General features: G+C 40.5%; 1 protein-coding gene across 1 annotated transcript; it reads left to right on the forward strand.

Annotated features, from left to right (window-relative positions):
- On the forward strand, window positions 1-27,681 carry AANAT (aralkylamine N-acetyltransferase). Its single transcript, XM_089682630.1, has 5 exons — window positions 1-103; window positions 7,693-7,742; window positions 14,065-14,261; window positions 21,666-21,820; window positions 27,016-27,681. The coding sequence occupies exons 3-5, from the start codon at window positions 14,117-14,119 to the stop codon at window positions 27,319-27,321; spliced, it is 606 nt and encodes a 201-aa protein (XP_089538756.1). The 5' UTR covers window positions 1-103; window positions 7,693-7,742; window positions 14,065-14,116; the 3' UTR covers window positions 27,322-27,681.
- The last annotated feature ends 234 nt before the right edge of the window (window positions 27,682-27,915 follow it).

Here is a 27,915-nt window from a genome sequence, read left to right on the forward strand (position 1 = left end):
AGTGAACACAAGGGACACCTATTCAACTGTCAGCTCCACACTGCCTTAGCTTCTACCTGGCCCCGCTTAGGAGCTGTCCGTTCAAGGTCAGTGCTGAACCCAGGTAAGCAATGTTACTGGGGAAGAGGTATAAATGCAACTAAATGATTCTAAAAAAAATAAAAAAAAGTATTCTAGCTTATTTCCACTGATCAGTCTATACCCCTTACTACTAATACAACAGGCTTGGCTTATCTTGATAAATTCAATATTATTTGAATGCCTGGATGCAATTTAAAATGCTCTCAACATAGTTTTTTTGCCAACCTAATTACTCATATTAACCCTTTATAATGTCATACCTACATATTACTTTTATTGGGAACATCTGTACCTCACATATGTATTCATATTTATTATTCAGCAGAAAATGCTTAAACATCCTTCAATTATGTTATCTTACACTAACAAAAAAAATTTGGTAGACTTTTGTAAGTCAGTATTATATTTTGTTAATTAAAATGGCTAATTAAAATGGCTAATTTGCTTTTTTAAAAAAAAATCTAATTTTTACGTGTGTATGTATTTATAACTTTTGGCATGGGCACAAATACATCTCAGAAAATCAGTTTAAGGTGGAATAGAAATTCAATCATACCCATAATGGTAATGTAGTTATGCATTGGTGAGATACTTAATATAACCGGACAAATTGTAGGAGTGCTTTAAGAGTGCATAATGTTAAGAAAAAGTTTTAAGAAATGCTGCGTTACCAAAGTCTACAAAATGCTTTTTTTGTATGTACAAGATAATATTGATTTTCATAATCCTTTTCAATTTTCTTCTAAGTAATGCAAAAAATTTTTTTTAAATAATATCTTACTTTTACATGGTAATCCAGGATTTATTCTTTTGGACAAAAACCCTATTGCGCTTTAAATTTATTATGCTTTTTAACTATTTTGTTTTTCCATAAAGCTTTGGCAATACATTTTCAGCTAACCGTTTTTTTGCTTCACAAATGCTGCCTTATAAACCTTTCCTCTACATAGCAATTTTATTAATAACGGTTTCTCAATCCTGACGTATGTTTGGGATACAAACGGTACGCCATAATTAGCACTATGGATAGGTTGCAGGAAATTACTTCTGTTGCTGATTTGTTTATTTTTCCCATGTAGAAAATGAAATTCTAAAACAAAAGCTGCACTCATCTCCGGAAAATGTTTTATGCATGAGACCAATATAGGAAATTCACAATTTTAGCTGAATATTAAATGTACTGGGGGAATTAAATTCCTTAGCTATTTGCTTTATAATAGGCTTTGCAGTAGTTTTGCTTGGTTTTCACTGAGTGGTTTCATGTTTGGTTAGGCAGAATAGTATTCATTTGTTAAAGGCAATGCCAAAAATATATAAACGAGCATAACAAAACACACCAAAAGTGTATGGCAGACATTTGTATTTAACCCTTTGAGGACCAAGGGATGTATTTGTCCCATGTTTTTAATTGCGTGTATCATCTGATTAAGAACTTAAAACTCTTTTTTTTTTTGGTTTGAGTCAAAATATTAGTTCTTATCAACAAACAACAAATGGATCTAACTTTTTGCCAATTATTTCATGAAATGGCTTAGTTACAGCAACTGAAGTGTACGAACTTTAAAAACAAAAAAATTGATTCTTTTGGCGTTCCAAAATCGTACGGTCATCAAAGGGTTAAAGGTTAACATCTGTAATATTAGCTCAAATAAGGACTGTGTGACTCGACCAATAGTAATCGACCAAATTCAAAGTTCAAATAGAGTAATATAAGTAAGTTTGTTCCGTTGGGACAGGGAGTAAAGCAGGTGTAATTTTTTAAGCAAGTTGCTAAATGAGACGAATGTAAGTCTGAGAAAATTCTGCTACAATTTATTTGTAGGCAGGGAAAGAAAAACGATATACACAATATGTATATATGCACAGCTGCACTAGATTCTGTGTGCACTAGTCTTAATAAATCTCCCTTCATGTCTCTTCTGCAATAAAGGATTCTTGCTTGCCCATTCACAATGTTCTTTGCAATGTACAATTCTGGCATCTGTAGGGTGCTATAGGTGCTTTGAGGTGCATCATTCTGGCACAGCCAATCAATAGGACCGAAGATTCCGAACACGGAAGAGAACCGGGCACTGTTGCCAATGAGGGAGCTCACAGACACCTAATTGCTAGAAGGGAAGGGATAGTCCTGCTTCTTGTTAATCAACCCCATTTTCTAGTAAAGGAAGTAAGGGGGGAGACAGATCCTGATCCTTGCCTACCCCAAAACTGAAAATAGAATTTGCTGGAGTTCATATTTAAAAGGGAAACTAAGATGACAGACATATTTCTCTCCTTATGGGTTCCCTTTAAAAAGAAAAATTCCCACCCAATCAGTGATATTGTTATTATATCTCTCCAGATTCTATTGGAAATTCTAGATTGTCTTATTATGTTGCTCAAAGTGCTATGTGGAAGTGTAGTAATCTATAGCACCCAATCAGAATTATAGCAGAACTCCAGGCAAATATGACACCAATTCATGCAGCTCTGTATTCCTGAATACATTCTAAAATGTATTTTATTTTCAAACAGAAGCAGTGTAAGTACCCAATATTAACCTGGCATCAGCCTCTTGAAATCCCTGTACAGCAGAGCTCAGACTGGGACAGAAAGAAGCAACAAAATAACTTAATCAGTTGCACAGTAGTGCTGACAGGAGGGGAGAGCAGAGTGACAGAATCTCTACCGCATGTTGCTACTATTTTCACTGTCCATTCCCAGGTTGAGAAAGAGACCCATAAGAGTTACTAAACTGCAGTAGAGAATAATTAGGTCTCCTGCCCTGTCAGACAGGGCTCTGCAATTCAAAACATTAACAATAACATATAAAGCCATTTATAACTCTGCCCAAAAATCACCAATCTTGTTTCCAAATATCACCCAAACTGTACTATCCGCTCCTCGCACGACCTCCTGCTCTCTAGCTCCCTTGTCTCCTCCTCCCATACTCGTCTCCAGGACTTCTCCAGAGCTTCCCCCATCATCTGGAACTCTCTACCCCAATTTATCAGACTATCGCCTACTCTGCCCACTTTTAGGCGATCTCTGAAAACCTCTCTCTTCAGGGAAGCCTATCCTGCCTTCAGCTAATAATGGAATCTTCTACTTCTCTTACCAGTCCATCCCCCACAGTTACTACCTTTTGTATCACTAGCCCCTCCCTCTAAGATTGTAAGCTCCGAGGAGCAGGGCCCTCAAATCCCTCTTGTATTGAACTGTATTGATGTTGTATTGTCTCCCCTTATATTGTAAAGTGCTGAGCAAACTGTTGGCGCTATATAAATCCTGTATAATAATAATAATAATAATATATATATATATATATATATATATATATATATATAAAATTATTGAGAATTATAACAAGACTAACAAGACCAGTTCAGATTTTTTTTACACCTGACAGAAATATGGAGTAAAGCAAGTGTAATTTTTTAAGCAAGTCGCTAAATGAGACAAATGTAGGTCTGAGAAAATTCTGCTACAATTTATTTGTAGGCAGGGAAGGAAAAACAATATACACAGTATGTGTGTGTGTGTGTATATATGTATATATATATATATATATATATGTATATATAAATTTTTAATATAAAAAATTATTGAGAATTATAAGAAGACTAACAAGACCAGTTCGGAATTTTTTTTTACACCTGACAGAAATATGGATTATGATCAGAGCATATTTTAAATCCCACTGTTAAAGAATGACTAGGCCTTCAGTATAGTTTATTGAACGGAGCACTGCTTTTTTAATTTGTCACTTGAAATTTCTGCACCAATACTCCATTACATTTGTGTCATTGAAACTTACTTATTTCTGATCTCAAAGTCAGCCATAATCCTTTCATTGACAGTAATAGCACAGCAAGGGGGAGATTTACTAACACTGATGAACACAGAATTTGGTGCAGCTGTGCATAGTAACCAGTCAGCTTCTAACTTCAGCATGTTTAATTAAGCTTTGACAATAAAACCTGGAAGCTGATTGGTTACTATGCACCCACATGGAAGAAAAATATATTTGAAATATATTTTAAAAACATTCTTCCCAAATATATTGCCATATATTTGAAATGCTACAATTTTGGCCATATTCAATATAGTTCAAAAAATGTTAAAATTACTTTTTTATATGTTAAAAAAAATCGAAAGAATATATTTAAAAACATTTTTTAAAAATATATATATTTTTAAATATGTTCTTCAGAATTTGTTAACATATAAAAAAGTCATTTTAACATATATTTTTACATATATTTGTAAATGCATTCCAAAAATGTAGATTTGTATTTTTAAAGACATACAGTATATTTGAAATGTATTTTTAAAAATATGTTTCATATGTTTTGCAATAAAAACGCATTTCAACATGCAGTATATATATATATATACATATATATACTTATTGAAATTTGAAATATATTGAATTTGGCCAAAATTGTAGCATTTCAAATATATGGCAATATTTGGGAAGAATATTTTTAAAATATATTTCAAATATATTTTTCTTCCATATGGGCAGAGCTGATTCTGTATACATCTGTTTTAGTAAATCTCTCCACCCCCCACAAAATGTAAAATTGAAAACCCAAGTGTGTCCTTAAATATCAACACCAATGTTAACGTTAATAATCACAATTAAAATTTCACTTCTAGAATTAGAATGCAAATTTCACTGCTGAAAGACATTGTGCTAAGTTATTGGTGCTAAAAAAAAACCTATGCAGAGATGATCACATTGATCGTATTGATTATGAATGAAAAAAATAGCTTTTTGCTCATTAATGTGACGTACACTAGATAACAAACACAGAAAAAATGCTGCATTGAAAGGAAAATTTTTAATACTTACCTGTTCCAGCACCTGCACTACCATTCACCTCTTTATCAAAGAGAGACTGCTATATGAAAGATTGTTCAATATCCAACAAACATCTGGGAGTGTCGATCTCTTGTCCCCCGCTGCTTTCTCTGGTTCCTTCCAATGGTCCCCTAGGTCACTACTTTAGTGATGTAGGGGTCAGTGGGAGGAACCACAGAGCACAGAAGGAGGGCAGGGGTCCAAGTATCCGACACACCTGGAATTTTCAAATACAGACACTTGTGCTAATACATACAACATTACTAGTCTCAAAAGCACACTAAATGCGATGATGTCACTTCCTCTACCCAACACATTTCACCATCACAGATTCATTAGGAGCGTGATACAGATAAATCAGAGGGTATTTAAATAAACATCCACTCTAGAGCAGATATAGTGGCTCCCAAGTGTCAGGTTATAGTATGACTTTCAGACTTTCTATATGTCCTCAACAGACTTCAGGTTAATACAGGTAAATCTGAATGTGGACATATCTGAACATTACTACACTAAGAATGTTTGACTAAGCTGGTGTCAAAGGATGTAAAACTTACATTCTATCCATAATCTCTCAACAGTGCTATTAACCCAACATGAACCCCAGGTCCTAGCATGTCCTTGACTGCCAATGCATGTCGAGACCGTTGGCTAATCAGAATTTGGAGAAAGCAGATCATCCAGCTCTGGACTTTATTACTATTTAAAGCCCAAATATACACTGCTCAAAAAAAATTAAAGGAACACTTTTTAATCAGACTATAGCATCAAGTCAATTGAACTCCTGGGATATTGATCTAGTCAGTTAAGTAGCAGAGGGGGTTGTTAATCAGTTTTAGCTTCTTAGGTATTAATTAAATTAACAACAGGTGGACTAGATGGGTAACAATGAGACGACCCCCAAAACAGGAATGGTTTTACAGGTGGAGGCGACTGACATTTTATTCGCTACTTATCTTTTCTGACTGCTTTTCACTAGTTTTGCATTTGGCTAGGGTCATTGTCACTACTGGTAGCATGAGGCGATACCTGGACCCTACATAGGTTGCACAGGCTGTCCAACTCCTCCAGGATGGCACATCAATAAATGCCATTGCCAGAAGGTTTACTGTGTCTCCCAGCACAGTCTCAAGAGCATAAAGGAGATTCCAGGAGACAGACAGTTACTCTAGGAGAGCTGGACAGGGCCGTAGAAGATCCTTAACCCATCAGCAGGACAGGTATCTGCTCCTTTGTGCAAGGATGAACAGTAAGAGCACTGCCAGAGCCCTACAAAATGACCTCTAGCAGGCCACTGGTGTGAATGTCTGTGACCAAACAATCAGATAGAGACTTCAGGAGGGTGGTCTGAGGGCCCAACATCCTCTAGAGGGCCCTGTGCTCACTGCCCAACACCATAGAGCTCGATTGGCATTGAGCACCAGAACTGGCAGGTCCACCACTGGCGTCCTGTGTTTTTAACAGATGAGAGCAGGTTCACCCTGAGCCGATTTGACAAATGTGAAAGGGTCTGGAGAAGCCGTGGAGAACATTATGCTGCCTATAACATCGTTCAGCATGACCATTTTGGTGGTGGGTCAGCGATGGTCTGGGGAGGCATATCCATGGAGGGACGCACAGACCTCTACAGGCTAGACAATGGCACCCTGACTCCCATTTGGTATCAGGATGAAATCCTTGGACCCATTGTCAGACCCTACACTGGTGCAGTGGGTCCTGGGTTCCTCCTGGTGCATGACAATGCCCGGCCTCATGTGGCAAGAGTATGCAGGCAGTTCCTGGAGGATGAAGGAATGGATGCCATTGAATGGCCCCCACGCTTGCCTGACCTAAATCCAATAGAACGCCTCTGGGATATCATGTTTCGGTCCATCCGACACCGCCAGGTTGCACCTCAGACTGTCCAGGAACTCAGTGATGCCCTGGTCCAGATTGTGAGGAAATACCCCAGGACACCATCAGTTTTCTCATTAGGAGCATGCCCCGACGTTGTCAGGCATGCAGGGGCCATACAAACTACTGAGTACCAATTTGAGTTGCTACAATTAAATTTCAGCAAAATGGACTAGCCTGCTGCATTATTTTTTCAGTTTGATTTTTGGGGTGTCTTTGAATTCATTCCTCTGTAGGTTGATAATTTTCATTTCCATCATACGATGGGCTATCCTTACATTCCTAACACATTAACCAGTCCATATCAGTATAGATATCCAGCATGATATTTTTTTCCCCCATTGAGATCTGATGCGTTTTCAAAGTGTTCCTTTAATTTTTTTGAGCAGTGTAAATACAGTACTATGTCAAGGTTAACAGTTATTGCTTCTTCTAAGAAGATTGTCTATTCACATTTTCTGGTGTCATGTCATTAGTTGAGCAGATGAATTTAAAAGTGCACATATTGTAAGGCAGTTTTTGGGTTTGCCAATAATCTTAATAAGTCTTCTTAATGCTTTTAAATGTGAAAAAATACTGTGGGGTTGATTTACTAAAACTGGAAAGAGCAAAATCTGGTGTAGCTCTGTATAGAAACCAATCAGCTTCCAGATTTTATTATCAAGTTAGAAGCTGATTGGCTACCATGCACAGCTGCACCAGATTTTGCACTCTCCAGTTTTAGTAAATCAACCCTCTATGTGTAATGTATTTTTTTTTTAAATGCGGTAGAATTCAGTGCAGACCTTAAGATCTATCCATGTAGGAACACATGGGATTTCAACTTGAAATGCATTAGCCAAGCAATTAATTACATGTTTTTTTTATGGCAGGAGAAGTGACAAGTGTGAACAGGCCCTTGGGACATCAATCAAGAATTCAGGTAAGAATGTTTTGGTTCCCATAGTGTATCTAAAGCCAACATTGCTTTCCTTGATTCACTTATGTGTCTGTGTTTTGTATAGAAAATCATTAAAGGGTTAGTTTACCTTATCAACAAACTGTCTATGCAGGTAAGTGGTTCCTGTAGATCAGCGGTTCTCAACCTGGGGGTCGCGACCCCTTTGGGGGTCGAACGACCATTTCCCAGGGGTCGCCTAAGACCATCGGAAAACACATATTTCCGATGGTCTTAGGAACCGAGACACCGCTGCAGTCTCCGGCGATGTGTGGGCGGGATGATACGCTGCTGTCACCTGGCCACACCTCCGGGATCGCTCAGCAGCTCCGCCTCCTCGCCGCTGATTGGCCACCGGAACTGTAGCTCAGGAGAGGCACACAGGCGGCCAATCACCGGCGAGGAGGTGGAGCTTGGAGAGGAGGAGCCGAGCGGCAGCGCGCGTACATCAAAGAAGACCGAGGGAGCTGCCGGAGCGAGTGAAGAGGAGAGCGGCCAGAAAAGGAAGACAGCTGACAGGTAAGTGAGAGAGCGAGCCCAGGCTGGAGCAGGGGTCAGCAAAGTAAGTATCATTGGTGTCAGTGGGAGGAATAGTGCCCCATCATTTGTGTCACTAATACCAACAATGGGGCACTATTCCTCCCCCCACTGACACCAACGATGGGGCACTATTCCTCCCCCCACTGACACCAACGATGGGGCACTATTCCTCCCCCCACTGACACCAACGATGGGGCACTATTCCTCCCCCCACTGACACCAACGATGGGGCACTATTCCTCCCCCCACTGACACCAACGATGGGGCACTATTCCTCCCCCCACTGACACCAACGATGGGGCACTATTCCTCCCCCCACTGACACCAACGATGGGGCACTATTCCTCCCCCCACTGACACCAACGATGGGGCACTATTCCTCCCCCCACTGACACCAACGATGGGGCACTATTCCTCCCCCCACTGACACCAACGATGGGGCACTATTCCTCCCCCCACTGACACCAACGATGGGGCAGTATTCCTCCCCCCACTGACACCAACGATGGGGCAGTATTCCTCCCCCCACTGACACCAACGATGGGGCAGTATTCCTCCCCCCACTGACACCAACGATGGGGCACTATTCCTCCCCCCACTGACACCAACGATGGGGCACTATTCCTCCCCCCACTGACACCAACGATGGGGCACTATTCCTCCCCCCACTGACACCAACGATGGGGCACTATTCCTCCCCCCACTGACACCAACGATGGGGCACTATTCCTCCCCCCACTGACACCAACGATGGGGCACTATTTCCCCCCCCCCTGACCCCAATGATGGGGCACTATTCTCCCCTCCACCACACTGACATCAATGATGGGGCACTATTCCTCCCACTGACACCAATGATGTGGCACTATTCCTCCCACTGACACCAGTGATGTGGCACTATTCCTCCCACTGACACCAGTGATGGGGCACTACTCCCCCCGCTGACACCAGTGATGGGGCACTATTCCTCCCACTGACACCAATGATGGGGCACTATTCCCCCCACTGACACCAATGATGGGGCACTACTCCCCCCACTGACACCAATGATGGGGCACTATTCCTCCCACTGACACCAATGATGTGGCACTATTCCTCCCACTGACACCAGTGATACAGCACTACTCCTCCCACTGACACCAGTGATGGGGCACTACTCCCCCCACTGACACCAGTGATGGAGCACTACTCCCCCCACTGACACCAATGATGGGGCACTACTCCCCCCACTGACACCAATGATGGGGCACTACTCCTCCCACTGACACCAATGATGGGGCACTACTCCTCCCACTGACACCAATGATGGGGCACTATTCCTCCCACTGACACCAATGATGGGGCACTATTCCTCCCACTGACTCCAACGATGGGGCACTATTCCTCCCACTGACACCAACGATGGGGCACTATTCCTCCCACTGATACCAACGATGGGGCACTATTCCTCCCACTGACACCAACGATGGGGCACTATTCTTCCCACTGACACCAACGATGGGGCACTATTCCTCCCACTGACACCAACGATGGGGCACTATTCCTCCCACTGACACCAACGATGGGGCACTATTCCTCCCACTGACACCAACGATGGGGCACTATTCCTCCCACTGACACCAACGATGGGGCACTATTCCTCCCACTGACACCAACGATGGGGCACTATTCCTCCCACTGACACCAACGATGGGGCACTATTCCTCCCACTGACACCAACGATAGGGCACTATTCCTCCCACTGACACCAGTGATGGGGCACTATTCCTCCCACTGACACCAGTGATGGGGCACTATTCCTCCCACTGACACCAGTGATGGGGCACTATTCATCCCACTGACATCAGTGATGGGGCACTATTCCTCCCACTGATACCAACGATGGGGCACTATGCATCCCACTGACATCAGTGATGGGGCACTATTCCTCCCACTGACACCAGTGATGGGGCACTATTCATCCCACTGACACCAATGATGGGGCACTATTCCTCCCACTGATACCAATGATGGGGCACTATTCCTCCCACTGATACCAACGATGGGGCACTATTCCTCCCACTGATACCAACAATGGGGCACTACTCATCCCACTGACATCAGTGATGGGGCACTATTCCTCCCACTGACACCAATGACATGGCACTACTCCTCCCACTGCAAAATTACAGTTATGAAGTAGCAATGAAAATAATTTTATGGTTGGGGGTCACCACAACATGAGGAATTGTATTAAGGGGTCGCGGCATTAGAAAGGTTGAGAACCACTGCTGTAGATAAAACAAACTGGGCAGCTCCGACTACAATTGAATAATGCCCTTGCTTTAGATGTAGGCCATGTATGCAGCTCCTGAAGCCTTTCTGAAAAACTCCCTGAGATGGTATCATCCCATCCTTCTTGTTTCTAGGACGTTGCTAAGACACTCCCAGCTGATTCAAACCCTCTCAACATGTGCTCTCTCTGCCCTGTTGCCGTAATAGTGATGCTGCAAGGGAGGAGATAGTAGACTACACCTGTATCGGGGTTTGAGAGCTTGCTCCTGTGACAACGGGGTGAGCAGTAATGGCTGGGAGTGTCTTACCAGTGTCCTTGCAACAAGGCAGGATGGGATGATGGCATCTGTAGGAGTTTTTTGGCCAGGCTGCGGGTGGTACGTAAATAACCTACAGCTATAGCAAGGGCACTATCCAACTTTAGTCAAAGATGCGCTGTTTGTTTTTATCTACAGGTGCCCCTTATCTACATTTTTTTGGTAAAGGTGATAAAAAACCCTTTAAAGAATCAAATTGTATTCTAATAAGTTCAACTGACTATTTTTTGAACGTGAAAAGTTGAGTACAATCCATGATACTTTTTTTCTATTTCCACTAATTGATAATTTTTCAGGGAAAGCCTTTGGGGTCTACCTCCTTCTTCTAGGTCTAAGAACAGAGATTTAGAAAAATGTTAGGTCTAATCTGCAAAGAAAACAATCTATAATATAATACATAGATGTGAGAAAATGAGATAGACAAAGCAGATGGGTGAGCTATGGAATGGGGGGCACAGAGGTGAGAATAGTCATCTGACATTCAATTTGTTACTTCTTGTGTCAAATACAATTATCATACATAGTTCCAAGTTTTTCCTTTCCTTAGTACTTTATAGTTCCTTTTGAACCTAAAACATTTATCTTCTTAAGAGTGGTCTAGTTTTGAGAAACAATGCCCAACTGTTGTGCAGTAATCACCTTTCTCACTTTTTTTAGAGGGCTGATTCACGTGCCCTTACAATGCAGCTGCTGATGTGTGGTGAGGTGCAGAGGGATCACCGCGGTGCCAATGCAACAATTGTGTTGCATTGCACTGTTTGTTTTTTTTAACCACTTGCTCTCCAGAGGATTTACCCCCCTTCCTGACCAGGCCATTTTTTGCGATACGGCGCTCCGTTACTTTAACTGACAATTAAGCGGTCATGCAACGCTGCACCCAAATTAAATTTATGTCCTTTTTTCCCACAAATGGCGCTTTCTTTCAGTGATATTTGATCACCTGTGCATTTTTAATTTTTTGCGCTATAAACAAAAAAAGACAATTTTGAAAAAAAAAACAATATTTTTGACTTTTTGCTATAAAACATATGTAGTAAAAAAAATGTGAAAATAAAATTTCTTCAAAAATGTAGGCCAAACTGTATTCTGTTACGTCTTTGCTAAATAAAAATCCCAATACATGTAAATTAATTGGTTTATGATTATGTGAAAGCTATAGCGTCTACAAATGGCAGTATATACACTTAAATTTACATTTTTTTATACTAGTAATGGTGGCAATCAGTGACTTATAGCGGGATTGCGGGACTGCGGTCGGCATTCAGACACTGGGTGGGAACTGACTAACTGCCACTGACATCCCAAGGACACTAAGGCCGGCTATACATGGGTCGATTTCCGAACGATTTTTAGTTCAAAAATTGGACCTTAGAATATTCAACCGATTTTCGCTCTGTTAGTGGGGTAATGGCACTGGCCGATTTTCGTGGTTCCTCCCCATTTTGTTTATTGGGCATGTTGGAAAATTTGGGAAAAACTACTGATTTTTTAAAGCATTGGTGGCACCATCGGATTACAGAATGAATGAAGTTAATGGCACTGGGCAGGAAGGGGATAACATCTGGGGTGATCAAAGGGTTAACTGTGTGCTGTGTTTTACAACATGTGCTGTGTGTGTTTTACTAGGGAAACATGCTGCTGTGTACTTCTCTGCTGTGCAATCATAACATGTGGGGCAATCAAAGGGTTAACTCTGTGCTGTTTTACTATGGGGGCTGTTTGTGTTTCACTGTAAGTACACTGCTTTGTATTGCTCGGCTATGCAGAGCCTCTCTTTCATTGTAAAGGTTTCATTATTTTGTCATTTATTTTGAAACAGATATGCTATCATTTTTTAATTCTGTACATATAGATCATTAGCATGTTTCATGTTTTTAGTTAGTTTAATTATATCTTTTGCCTGCTCTTAGTTTACCAATCCTTATCTCATCAGCTTCTAGGAGAAAATCCTGCCAATATATTATTTGAAGCTAGGAAAGTGAATAGATGGCTGTGTCGTCAGGGATTAGCTAACTGACTTAAGAACGACTTTATCTTTGCTTGTAAGCCAACTCTATGCTTTTATGTACACGAGGAAAACATACGGCAAACCCACGTCACTTATTCTAAAAATCTTTGATTAAAGGAGGAGTATAGCCAATGCTTTTTTGCCTGTACTTCTGTGGATCAAATACTTATTTCCCTCATGAACATGCAAATCAGTGCATAATTTGTTAGACATGCATTTCTTTTGAATTTTGTGTTGCTATTCTGTCTCTCAGTGTTACAATACGCCTACCATTCGATTTATAGACTGATCATTTCTTTGTGAGTGGGCAAACATTCAAAATCAGCAGGGGATCAAATACTTATTTCCTTCACTGTAGATAGAAAGATACCGGTGGCTTTATGTAACAAAAGGCAGGCTTCATCCACCCGCTGGAGACAATATTGGGACAATTTGGGGCAATTTTAGGCATTTTAAAAAGGCACCCCTGAAGAACCCAAAAGGCACCCTGGCTGAAAAAGGCTGAGATAGATAGATAGATAGATAGATAGATAGATAGATAGATATAGATTATATAGATAGATAGATAGATAGATAGATAGATAGATAGATATAGATTATATAGATAGATAGATAGATAGATATAGATTATATAGATAGATAGATAGATAGATAGATAGATAGATAGATAGATAGATAGATAGATATAGATTATATAGATAGATAGATAGATAGATAGATATAGATAGATAGATAGATAGATAGATAGATAGATAGATAGATAGATAGATAGATAGAGATAGACAGATAGATAGATAGATAGATAGATAGATAGATAGATAGATAGATAGAGATATGGATAGATATTTGTTTTGCACAAATAGAAACTCTCCAATTATACTCGTTATAGGAAAGGTATCCACCTGGGTCCCAAATAGAAAAAAACATTATATTATAGCATTATGCATGCTGATAGAATCCTTATGAAACAGGACACATTGCACCCACACTTTAAAATTATAGGCTGGAAATATATTTGAATATTCATAGGATTTTTAAATGGATATGGCAGATTAATCTTCTGACACTGTTAGTGCCCTATGGAGCGTGAGTCATGGAATCACTGTGTATAAAGCATGTTTGAGGCAGGTGCTTGCTCATCTCCAACTGGTTTTTTTGCTTGATATAGAGTCTGAGAGTTCAAGAGAGAGCGAGCGATCGAGCAAGAACCACGTCCTGCCATGTCCGTCCTCAATGCAATACCGTTCATGAAACCAATCCACATTCGGTCACCTCGCCAGCAGAGACGCCACACACTGCCAGCCAGCGAATTCCGATGCCTTTCTCCAGAAGATGCAGTCAGTGTTTTTGAAATTGAGAGAGAAGGTAAGTGATGCAAATGTGGGCACTTTACTGTTTTATTTAAAGTCATTATAATTACACAGGGATTATTCAATAAGGTCTTGAAAGAGCAATAATCATGTACAAATTGATGTAATGCTTAGACAGTTAAAGGAGAAGTAGGGATAAAGTGACCTGTGAGCTGGTTCACAAATTGTTTCACAAATTTATTGATTTTTTTTCTTTTGAACACTTGCCCACACCTTTGTTATTAATATTTTTTTTATATGTTTGTTGATGTTAATCACTCCAAGATACATTGATTATTAATATGCTATGTTTTTGAATAGTTTTCCACACACTGTAGTTTTGGACACTTTCCCACACTTTTTTATTATGAGTTTTTTATAGTTGTTTTTCAGCACTTTTGTATTATAATAGATATTTTTGGGAAGAGGGCTGTCTTGATATTCTTTGCTCTGGAGGGATCCTGACTTTAATGTCAGGATCCACCCAGATGCTTGACCGGCAGCTGGTGCAACCTCTCAGACAACAAAAACATATTCGTCCTGATCAGACACATGGAGCCGATGTGCTAAACTATCTGAAAATGTTCACACAAAGATTTTCATTCAATTACCCATTCATGTGCTGATATACAGTATACAAGGGTTTTCTTTTTATAGGTTTGGACAATTGAAATATTCACACAATTTATTGTGTGAATATTCCCAACTCCTTTATGAAATCAGCCTCATTGTTTGTGCAGGTAATGTTACTGCTCAGGAAGGCAAATTGAGAGGTACTGGAGAATCTCATAATGGTGAGGTCATATAGACAGCTTTGCTTGCTTTCCACTGCTGATTATTTGGGCCTCCACTGGATAGTTAAAAGATACCAATAAGGTCGCTTAAAGTGTACCTTTAGACAAAACACTTTTTTTTTTTTCTGCTGTCAAGTTTTTATTGCTGTCTGTGTCCCCTTTGGAAAAATTCACCCCTCTCTTTGTTCTGCCAACCATTGTCACCAAGAAAGAAATTAGGGGAAATCTAAAATTTGTTGTTCCCAGAACAAAAGGTAAGTGGAAATTATCCATTGGGGACAACTATCCCAGAAAAAAACCCCTCTTGGGGTCCTTTCACATGGGCGTTCCGTTTTTTTTTCTTTCGTTCAGTCACGTTTTTTCAAAGAAAAAATTGAAAAGTTTACATCCATTTTTTCATCCTTTTTCATCTGTTTTTTTATCCGTTTTTAATCCGTTTTTCATCTATTTATATTGGTTTACATCCGTTTTTCATCTGTTTAGATCCGTTTACATCCGATTTTCATCCGTTTACATCCGTTTTTCATCCATTAACATTGGTTTACATCCGTTTTACATCTGTTTAGATCCATTTAAATCTGTTTTTCATCCGTTTACATCCGTTTTTCATCCATTTATATTAGTTTACATCCGTTTTTCATCTGTTTAGATCCATTTACATCCATTTTTCATCCGTTTACATCAGTTTTTCATCCATTTATTTTAGTTTACATCCGTTTTTCATCTGTTTAGATCCATTTACATCCGTTTTTCAACCATTTACATACATTTTCATCCATTTACATCTGTTTTTGATCCGTTTACATCTGCTGACATCCATTTTTCGTTCGTTCCTTTTTTCTTGCGGAAGAAAAATAGGGTTTTCTTCCACTTAAAAAAACGGATGTTAACGGATACAGAATTGCAAGTCCATAAAAATACATGGGGGTCCGTTTTTCATCTGTAAACAGACAAATGAAAAACGGACATACGGAAAGGGGTCTTAAAGGAAATTCTTATCACTTTGGCAGATTTCCTTTAACTTCTTAATGTATCCTTCAGACAGGACGTAAAAGAAAATGTCATCAATGGTACACAGACAGCAAAAAATAAACTGGAATGGGTTTAACCATCCTCTACTCTATCTAACACTAAAAAAAGTTTTGGCTATACACTTTAAGGAGTGCGGTACAATAATGAGTCCGTTGATACAACACAAGAAATGGCAATGATCCAGGGGAAAGTGAGGGTGCAGCAGGAGCGAACAAGTTTGTGAAAAGTGAGGTTGATACCCTGTGAGGTCCTGAAATGAAACATGACTAGCTAAGTGAGCTAGGCATTAACATAGCAGGGGCAGAAATTAATATCAAATGGGAGCTCAAACTGTTTTTTATTAGCGGTGCTACGTGCAGTCTATGTCTAACATTACCACTTGCTGACACCATAAAGGTTGAGTGCCTCTGGTTTAGACACAACAGAACAAAGACTCCAGCTTGTGATGAGGGGATGATTTTGGCAAAGTGCAAATTCTCACCTTTACATTAAGTTGCTTAGGTAAAATTTGTCCAAAAAAAGATAAAGTTCTTATTTAGGAAAGCATTTTGATTAAATAAAAAGCTTGCTGACCACCTTACATAGGAGTACGGTGGCAGTGTGGCTCTCCTGGTAGGGGGCGCTCGCGCCGGCTGTGCTGTGCTTAGTTACAGCACAAGCCGATAAGTGGATGATTGACCGCTGGCACCCGCTGATCGGTGAGCAAGAAGACAGGACAGAGCTCTGTCAATATAAACAATACAGAGCTCTGTCCGGTCAGTGGGCATTTGCCAGTTTTTGTTTCCCTGCAAAGCAGGGAATAAAAACCGACACATCCCTTAGTGAAAGCATCTCACAGTACACACATAAACACTGGTTAGGCACACATTTAACCCACTGTATTAGTGTCACAGGTTCCCAAAAAGTGTCAGTTAGTGTCAGACTATCCGCCATACTATCACAGTCCTGCTATAAGTCAGTGATCGTGGTCATTATTAGTATAAAAAAAACAATTAAAAAAAATTCCAGTATATACACCATAGTTTGTAGACACTATAACTTTCATGCAAACCAATTAATATATTCTTATAATGATTTTGTTTACCTAAAATATGTAGCAGAATACATATTGTCCTAAATGTATGAATAAATTAGGTTTTTAGATTTTTTTTATTAGATATATTTTATAGCAGAAAGAAAAAAAATTATATATATATATATATTTTTTATTATTTTTTTTAATTTTCGGTCTTTTTTCATTTATAGCGCAAAAGATAAAAAAAGCCAGTGGTTATGAAATACCACCAAAAAAGAGCTCTATTTGTGTGAAAAAAGTTTTTCTAAATGTCATTTGTGTAGAGCGTTGCATGACCAAGCAAATGTCAGTTAAAGTAATGCAGTAATCTTCTGGAGGTCAAGTGGCTAAGGTAGTTTAACTTATTTCACTCAGCATTCTTTGCATTCATGTTTTTTCTATTTTTTGTATTTGATTGTTTGTGATGTTGCTTTAAATATTTAATTTTCTTTTTTACTCTGCCTGGGTCTTATTTCTGTAGAAAAAAGAATATAAGGCTAATAAGCTCATAGGGGTCATTTTTGGCACAAGAACGGGTGCAGGATAGTTAAGAGGGTCTTCTGTAACCCCCAGAAGCCACTAAAAGGCGCATACACCCATAAAAACCAGTCCAATGCAATTAGAATAGCAAACTTTTACCAAAATCTCAAAAATTTTAGTAAATTAAAATTCTTAATTTTAGGGCAGTCTAAACAAGCCAAAAAAGTATGTACTATATGGTGCACATGCTATATAATGTAAACAAAACACTTCTTTTACCATGCTCCCTACAAAATGTCATCCCACTGTAGTGCAAGGCTGCACAGGTTACATGAGGGTGGCAACTCTGCTGTGAATTCAGGAGCAGTGCAGCATTGTTGCCACCCCAACACAGGTAGCTGTTTTAGGTGGAACTCACTAGCAGGATTAACAGGTACTGTATTTGAGGGACTTTGCTGGGGGATAAAGAGACTCTATGTGGACAAATACACTTGTAATAAAACATTTTTAATGTGAGGCCTTCAAAACATCTATGAAAATTATGAAGAGTTTAATATAGTGTTGTTTGGCCAGTGCTGCAGTACATTTAAAACACAGATGCTGGTATGCTCAGAAGATAGTATCATCTAAAAATACAGCTTTGTTTAAACACTCTTATGACATCTGTAGTACATTGCTGGCAGTAGACAGTCAAACAAGACCAGACATGACATCGTGACTGTGATACTGACAGCTGGTCAATGTTCTGTGAGAGTCTTATAAATATCTGCTGCTGTATTCATAAGCCTCTATATACAGTGATCAGCCTTAACATTATGACTACCCACCATAACCTGTTGATGCATGGACTCCACTAGACCTCTGAAGGTATTCTGTGGTATCTGGCACCAAGATGTCAGTAGCAGATCCTTTAAGTCCTGTAAGTTGCAAGGTGGAGCCTATATGGATCAGACTTGTTTTTCCAGCACATCCCACAGATGCTCGATTGGATTGAGTTCTGTAGAATTCAGATGGCCAAGTCAATACCTCAAACTCCTTGTGTTCCTCAAACCATTCTTAAATTCATCAGACCAGGCCACCTTCTTCCAGTGCTCCTTGGTCAGGTTCTGGTGCTCAAGCCTATATGGATCAGACTTGTTTTTCCAGTGCATCCTACAGATGCTTGATTGGATTGAGATCTGTAGAATACGGATAGCCAAGTCAACACCTCAAACTCCTTGTGTTCCTCAAACCATTCTTGAATTCATCAGACCAGGCCACCTTTTGCCAGTGCTCCATGGTCAGGTTCTGATGCTCAAGCCTATATGGATCAAACTTGTTTTTCCAGCACATCCCACAGATGCTCGATTGAATTACGATCTGTAGAATTCAGATGGCCAAGTCAACACCTCAAACTCCCTGTGTTCCTCAAACCATTCTTGAATTCATCAAACCAGGCCACCTTCTTCCAGTGCTCCACGGTCAGGTTCTGATGCTCAAGTGCCCATTGTAGGTTCTTTTGGCTGTGGACACGAATCAGCATGAGCACCCGGACTGGTCTTCAGCTACACAGCCCCATACACAACAAACTGCGACACCTTTCTATCAGAACCAGTATTAAATTTGAGCTATAGTAGCTCTTTTATTGGATCGGACTACACAGACCAGCCTTTGCTCCCCACGCGCATCACGTGAGCCTTGGCCGCCTATGACCCTGTTGCTGGCCTTCCTTCATTGGGCTAGGTTCACACCTTTGCAGTTTGTGTTTGATCTGTTCTGCAGTGCTTTTTGCGGTTAGTTTTTCTCGCGTTTTGCGGTTTTTATGCTTTTGTTTTGGCCAATTTGTTGTTGCGTAGATTAAAAAACACATAAAAAATATGCCAAAAACATACTACATGCTTTTCTGCTCTCTATTGAACCACAAATGCACCGTTTTGCATTTAAAAAAGTCCCTGACTCTACCCAAAAACACAACAGCTGAAAAGCATAGATGTGAACGTGTCTCATAGGAACCCATGTTGAATTAACTGTTGCGCGTTTCTGCAGAAAGTACCAGAAACAATTGAGTACTGTCCGTGATACTTTTTTTATTTGCACTAACATACAATTTTGAGGACAAGCTTTCGGGGTATGTCCCCTTCTTCAAGGTCTAAGCAGTACTATTAAAAATCACAAAGTTTAAGCAGAATGTTAGAATGGATTGAGAGAAAAAAAAAAAAAAAAAGGGCTACAGATAAGATACATCAAAAGTGAGGGGGGGAGGGGGGATACAACACTCACACAGAGGGGGTCAAGTTTTAGCTAATAGATAGTCATAAAGCTGTCGGATAGTGGTTGAGGAATCCCATGTCCAAATTAAGACCGTTATCTTTAGTGTCAAATAGAATTATCATTCTTAGTTCAAATGTTTTTCTTTCCTGGATGGATTTAAATTTTCCTTTCAGAACTAAAATATTGAGGTCTCCCATTGTGTGGCCTGGTTGTGAGAAATGGTGTCCTACAGGTGTGCAGAGGTCATCTTCTTTATGTTCCTCAATCAATCCATCAAAAAGTGTCAGACACTCAAAAGGGATCTTCAATATCTCCGGATCATACAGCTGCACCTCCAGTAATGTTGTATACCTTATCCAGTGCAGAAAATGCAGCAAAGGATCTTATGTTGGTGAAACAGGACAGAGGTTGCAAACACGGATGAATTTACACAGACATACCATCAAGGAACATAAAGAAGATGACCTCTGCACACCTGTAGGACACCATTTCTCACAACCAGGCCACAATATGGAAGACCTCAATATTTTAGTTCTGAAAGGAAAATTTAAATCCATCCAGGAAAGAAAAACATTTGAACTAAGAATGATAATTCTATTTGACACTAAAGATAACGGTCTTAATTTGGACATGGGATTCCTCAACCACTATCCGACAGCTTTATGACTATCTATTAGCTAAAACTTGACCCCCTCTGTGTGAGTGTTGTATCCCCCCTCCCCCCCTCACTTTTGATGTATCTTATCTGTAGCCCTTTTTTTTTTTTTTTTTCTCTCAATCCATTCTAACATTCTGCTTAAACTTTGTGATTTTTAATAGTACTGCTTAGACCTTGAAGAAGGGGACATACCCCGAAAGCTTGTCCTCAAAATTGTATGTTAGTGCAAATAAAAAAAGTATCACGGACAGTACTCAATTGTTTCTGTCGCAAATGCACTAATACGGCTACAATCACCTCATGCAGAAAGTACCAAAAATGCATAGGTGTGAACCAGGCCTTAGACCACTCTTGGTAGTTCCTGATCACTGCAGACCAGGTACATCCCACAAGTGCTGCAGTTTTGGAATGGCTCTGACCTAATCATCTAGCCATTACAATTTGGCGCTTGTCAAAATTGCTCAAATCCTTATGCTTGCCTGTTATTTTCTGCTGTCAGCACAAAAACTTCAAGGACAACATGTTCACTTGGTGTCTAATATATCCCACCCACTTTCAGATGCTATAGTAATGAGATCATCAACGTTATTTACTTTACCTGTCAGTGGTCATTTTGTTATGGCTGATCGGGATATAGGTCAAGGCAACGCTTGAATACTGTTTATATCTTTTGTTTGGTCCAAACTATTTAAAGTGAAAGTAAACCTGGAATTCTACTGTAACATTTAAGTCTCTGTCAACTCTTGATGAGTATCATCTCATCTGACTGCTCATCTGTACAAGGCTAATGGTTATACTATGTGAATCATCAAAACCTGATTCATTTTTTAAATGCCCTCACTTTGGAGGGATTTCCTCTCACTTCCTGTTGTGGCTATGGGACAGGAAGTGAAGGGAAATCTCCCCAGTGGGGCACAGATGGCAAGAAAACCCTGACAAGGTTTTCTACTTTACCTTGCAAGTTAGTGAAGCCAGGACTAAGAATTTGTCTCTTTAAAGCCAAGTCAGCACTATCAGCCTGAATTTTTCTGCCCTAACAAATTCACTTTCTTTGTGACCTAATGAATTCCCAGTTATTGCTAAAGATGGTGACTTTGTGTCTTACTGCTTCTATTGTTAATTGAATGTCCGTGTTTCCTTCTGTCCTTCCAGCCTTTATATCTGTGTCTGGGGAATGCCCCCTCCATCTGGATGAAGTCCGACACTTCCTGACACTGTGCCCGGAGTTGTCATTGGGATGGTTTGAAGAAGGGAGGCTCGTGGCATTTATCATCGGGTCCTTATGGGATCAGGACAAACTCAGTCAGGTAATAGTAATGAGGAGTGTGCAGGCTGCTGTGGATTATTTCTATCACCCATCTCCATTTACAGAGGGCATTTAAAGTGTTACTAAACCCAGGACCCTGCATTCACTATATCCGATCTCCTACAGTACAGATAACATGGAAATGCAATTATTTTAGTAAATATAAACTGCTAAATACCTTTTATCATCAGCAGTTAGCAGTCCTGTGACTTCTATCAGTGTCCAGCACAGCACTGGTTAATTCTTGTAGGAGGAGTTTTCATTCTCCCCTGATTGTCCTATGAGGCTGTATAACCCCTGACCCTCTGTCCAGATATTGCTAATTGGCCCTGTGCTGATCACATGCACTTTCCCAAGAAAAAAAAAAAACTCTCTAGCAATACACACCAAGCTGAGCATGTGCAGTTTGCCCAGAAGGCTCTGTTCTATCAGGAGATTGATTGGGGACAGTAGGAGAAGGGGGGGGATCAGAGAAGTCAGGATCAACCGGACTTTTTACACTGCAATGCACTGGATTAACCCCTTTTAACCCCTTTGGTTCCACAGTGAGTATAACAAGTATGCTTTACTGCATAGACAGACTGATTTTACTGTTGTGGGTTTAGTATCACTTTAATTTAATCCTTGACATCAGAAGGAAGGACAGTTACAAAACTGGAGGAAACTGTCTGTGTCAGTCCAGCTGACAAGTAGGCTGTCTTTACTGTGACATTGATTCTTTTGTGTCAGTACTTTTAATCACCAGAATTCTGACTGATCTATATTCATATTTAACACTAGTGACTGAGAATCCACTGAGGCCAGGAGGTCTGGGAAAATGGTCAGGCAACTAGCATCTTCAGAACAAGATCAGCAATGATAGCGCATTGTTCTGACATGACAATTACACATTAAAGTAATATTAAACCCTCTATATTGTTTAGTTTAAAACATTGAGCAAAAGAAAATAAACCTTTCTTAGTAAACAAATCATTAAAATTCATATCCCAGCACTTACGGTTTGCAACACTTAACACTACTGGCTTCCTCTCTGTCAGTGCTGCTTCCCTGAACTTACAGTCTTCAGAGGAAGGAGTTAACAGTGCAGTGTGGAGTCAGTCTGTTAGCTTCTAGAAGGGATGGGGGAGGAGCAGGGGAGTGCCTTGAAAGACTACGGGGCTGTGTGTTTCTATTGATGCACACAGTATAGGAAGGCTCAAACCTTGTCCCTGCATGCAAGGGTGGTTTTATAGGACACTGTAGGGGAAGGAGCCATCCCTGAAACAGGAAACCTGAAGCAGTGGATATGGCACCAGCTTAAACTGGAACATAGGCAATGACTAATAGATAAGTAAAAAAAATTCAACGCAATGATATGAACAACTTAAATAATTCATTATCTTTGTTATTTTGCACACTTTATGTAAATTGTTCCTATTATTGTTTTTATAAGAAAAAAAAGTTATAAAAAAAGTTATACAAAAAAGTTATTAACAAAAAAGTTAAAAAAAAAAATTATAAAAACTTCTGTAAAGCTACCCGAGTGTGTTTGACAGGTGGCGAAGTGTTCCCTCTTCAACACCTGATTTAAACCCATGATTGCAGCACAAAGCACGCGATTGTGACATGTTAGTACTGAAATGAGAGGTTTAAATCAGGTGTGAGGAGCTGACACTGGACGACACTGTGCCGGGTGATCTCTGGCTTCTTCCATGTTGTTCAGGTAGATCTCCACCTCTTTATGGTTGCCTACCCCTGCTGTAGTGTCACATTAACTGCGATGTAAAAACGCCCCCACAGTGTACAGAACACCCACTATCTGACATGGTTACATATAAGCAACATTTAGAATTTTTGTCAGCTTAAAAAAAATCATAGCTGGATTCATGCAGAAAGTCCTATTTATTAACATGAAATCAAAGCTTGCCATCCCAGCAAGCACATATAAATAGTGGTGCCCTTATAATCTGCTAAATCAGTTGTCAGCTGCTCGTCTGTTTCCCAATATGCATCCTTAGCAGACCTAACAACACAGTTATTTAAATGCAAATTTTGACTTTTTGTAAAATATCAGAAGCCAAGCTCTCATCTCCATCTTTAACCTCTCCTCCTGGCGGCTGGCATACACAATTGACGCATGACAGTCACAGGACCGCTATGGGTGGATTTGACACACAGGCTTTGATTGACAGCCTGGATTTTCCTTCTCTGTTATCTTTTCGGGGCAAGTTTAGGAAATCCAATAGGGAAATGACTTGTGCCGGCCATACATGGGTTGAAATTCGACTGATCTTTCGTCTGAAAATCGGACCTAAGAATAATTGGTCGATTTTCGCTCTGTTAGTGGGACAATGGATTTTCGTGGTTCCCCCCCTTTTCGGTGATCGGGCATGTTGGAAAATTCATGAAAAACGACCGATTTTTGACTCGATGGTCAAATCGTATGATTGTTTTTCCGGAAAGAATATACGCATGAGCCGTGACCTGGAAGGAACAGAAGTTTCACTTGTTATATGGAGTGAACTTTATGACTTGGTCGGCCAATTTTTGAAATCATTGATGGCACCATCATATTACCGAGTTAACAACATTTTCGATTTTTGGACGAAAAATCATTCGGAATTCGACCCATGTATGGCCTGCATTGGTCTCCGGGGTTAAACCACAGCCGGCCATCAATCGACTTGGGTACAACCAGTATGTGGGATTTCTAGCATGCGATTATTGCCAGCAGCTATAGCCACTAGCAATAAATACTGTGTTTTCCTGGAGGGGACGACTACCCGCAGCTTCACGCACTTCCCCACCTGGAAGAACGCAATAGGTAAAAAAAAAACGCTTGAGTTTTGGTTTATGGATTAAGCACCAATTATTGCTTGTAATCTAAATAGTTCATATATTTTGACAAAATACATTGGTAAATGGTCCCTTTCATTTACAAAGTTGCCTCTGCAGCAATTGTATACATTAAATCAGTTTTTATAATGAAAATTTACATTTCCTTTAACCACTTCCCGGCCGCTCTACAGCAGTTTTACTGCTACAGGGCGGCTGCTCTGTGCAAAATCACGTAGATATACGTGATTTTGCTTTCTCAGGCAGGGGGTACGCGAGCACAAGCCACCCTACACAGGCTGTCATTGGCTCCCGAAGATGTCAATCACCAAGTTTCAATGATGGACCAGGGCTTGGTGATTGGCAGAGCGGCTGACAGGGGAGAGATCTGACTGTGAACAACACAGATCTCTCTCCTGTCAGCGGGGACGTGCTGCTTTCTATCTCTCTGCACAGCAGAGAGATAGAAAGCAGCACATCCCCTAGTAAAACAGTGCACAGTAATCAGAAAACAGTACACAGTTAACCCTTTGATTACCCCAAATGCTAAGAGAAAACACAAGAGGGCGCACTCTCCTCGTGCATTACCATGATTCAAATTTATAAAAAAATACGGAGGTCACAAATGAATACTCACAAGCAGACCATAAAAACAGACATAGAGTCAAATCTTTCAGTCCCAGACACTGGGGTCTTGTCCCAACAACTGCCTGGTTGGAAATAGCTGACACGTTTCGGGAGAAACACTCCCTTCCTCCCTTGAGCTCTGAGGATCTCTCTGATCTTTACAGGGTTGCACCTTATCAAGTGACAGATACCATGTAACACTGAGGAGCACGAAGATTAGAGCGCTGTTTTTTAACCGTTTAAGGACCGCCCTATAGCAGATATACTGCTACAGGGTGGCACCTGTGCGCAGAATCATGTATATATACATGATTTTGCATTTCCAGGTAGGGGGGTACCCAGCCTGCGCCACCATTCATGGCCGTGGAGTCAATCACCGTGTCCTGGCCGGTAATTACCTGCCGGCGCCCTGTGAATACCGAGCATCTCTGATGGGGAGGAAGATTGTTTTGTTTACAAACAATCTTCCTCCCTGTCAGCTTGAGTACAACCATCCCGATCAGTGTGCTTACAGTGAAGAACACACCCCCCGCCCCCTAGTAAAACACTCCCAGCACACATTTAACCCTTTGATCGCCCCTCACATTAACCCCTTCCTGCCCAGTGCTATTAGTACAGTGTCAGCGCTTTTTTTTTAGCACTGATCACTGTATTGGTGTCACTGGGGTGTCAATGACACCAAGTTGGTTCCCCCCCAGTGTCAGGATGCCCACCGCAGTCTCACTAAAATTCGCTAATCGCCGCCATTACTAGTAGGAAAAGGAAATCCCTTTATTTACACCGCCATTTGCTATAACTTTCACGTAAACCAATTAATTTACACGTATTGGGATTTTTTTTAGGAAAGACATAGCAGAATACATTTTGGCCCAAATTTATGACAAAATTAGATTTTTAATTTTTTTTACTGGATATGTTTAATAGCAAAATACCCAAAATATATTTTTTTTTCTCAAAATTGTATAGCGCAAAAAATAAAAAACGCACAGGCAATCAAACACCACCAAAAGAAAGCTCAATTCATGGGAAAAAAGGACGTCAATTTCATCTGGGTGCTGTTCTGCATGACCGTGGATTTGTCAGTTAAAGTAACGCAGAGCGGTAACGCAAAAAATGGCCTGGTCAGGAAGGGGGTAAATCCACAGGAGGGCAAGTGGTTAATGAACTTTATTAACCCCAAATGTTAACCCCTTCCTGCCCAGTGTCATTAGTACAGTGTCAGAGCACTGATCACTGTATTAGTGTCACTGGAGATGTCAGTGGCAGTTAGTCAGTTCCCACCCTGTGTCAGTTAGTGTCAGAATGCTCACCGCAGTCCTGCAGTCTTGCAATAAGTTGCTGATTGCAGCCATCACTAGTATACAAAAAAATTTATATACACTTACTGGGATTTTTCTTTTACTAAAGACATATAGCAGAATACATTTTGGCCTAAATTTATGAAGAACATTTTTTTTTTAATTTAATGGGTTATGTTATATAGCAAAAAAGTAAAAAACATTGTTTTGTTTTTTTTTAATTAAAAAAAAAAAAGCCAGTATTGATCAAACCAAAAGTAAAATTTATTTGTGTTAAAATGATATCAATTTCATTTATGGACAGTGTTGCATGACCGCGCAGTTGTCAGTTAAAGTAGCACAGCTCTGTACAGCAAAAAATAGCCAGGTCATGGGGGGGGGGTAAAATCAAGTGGTTAACACGATTGCTTCAGTTTCCATAAACACTCAGTTACATATGTTACTTCTTTTCCTACAGGATGCTCTCACCCTGCACAAGCCCCATGGCTCTTCGGTCCACATTCACGTCCTGGCTGTACATCGCACATTCCGGCAACAAGGCAAGGGATCCATCCTCCTGTGGCGTTACCTGCAGTACCTGCGCTGTCTGCCTTTTGCACGGCGGGCCGTGCTCATGTGTGAAGATTTTTTGGTTCCCTTCTACTCCAAATGTGGCTTCAAAGCTGTGGGGCCCTGTGACATCACCGTCGGCCCGCTGACTTTCATTGAGATGCAGTGTCCGGTTAGAGGGCACGCCTTTATGCGCAGAAATAGTGGATGCTAGCCCCTTTCATTTCAAACTCTAATGCTATTAATTCCTGTGCTTATCAAATGTTGCGACACATTGCAGAACAATACGATTCAACCACTGTGCTACCGAAGGGATTAATAAATGCTCTGCAGGGGCTGTCCTAAGCATTCCATTCATCAAAAGGGTAAGGTATGTTAACCCAAAAATGTGCTTTATTTAGTATTTTCAGTGTAATGCCTCACTGTACACACTTTTCCCAAGCAAATTGTTTTTTGGTGAACTTGTTGCAAATGTTCGTCTGAAAATTCTGCTGGGAACACGACTTCCTGTTGAAGGATGACAACGCTAAGCCGCTGCCTTGCAATTAGCAGCAGTGTTGTCATCCTGCCCAGGGGCGGACTGACCATTTGGAAGCTCGGGCACTGCCTGAGGGCCCGGGGTCAGTAGGGGGCCCCGTGAGATGCTCCTGGTACCTTTTTCATAGGCTTTTTTGAGTTTGGGCAAGGACACAGGGGCCCCATGATCCCCTATTGCCCGGGGGCCCCATGAGTTGTCAGTCTGCCCCTGATCCTGCCATGTACAATTCTTTATTTGGCAGGCCATACACAATACAATTTTCTGTCCAAT

The sequence above is a fragment of the Staurois parvus genome, unplaced genomic scaffold (assembly GCF_062004578.1).
Source record: "Staurois parvus isolate SC_StPar_1 unplaced genomic scaffold, SC_StPar_1.0 ptg000293l, whole genome shotgun sequence".
Taxonomy (NCBI): Eukaryota; Metazoa; Chordata; class Amphibia; order Anura; family Ranidae; genus Staurois; species Staurois parvus.

Excerpts from the sequence above, each read along its gene's own strand:
- AANAT (XM_089682630.1), top strand. The coding sequence starts at position 14,117 with ATGTCCGTCCTCAATGCAATACCGTTCATGAAACCAATCCACATTCGG. Across the intron at positions 14,262-21,665 it reads TTTTGAAATTGAGAGAGAAG|CCTTTATATCTGTGTCTGGG; the intron begins GTAAGTGATGCA and ends CTGTCCTTCCAG. Across the intron at positions 21,821-27,015 it reads ATCAGGACAAACTCAGTCAG|GATGCTCTCACCCTGCACAA; the intron begins GTAATAGTAATG and ends CTTTTCCTACAG.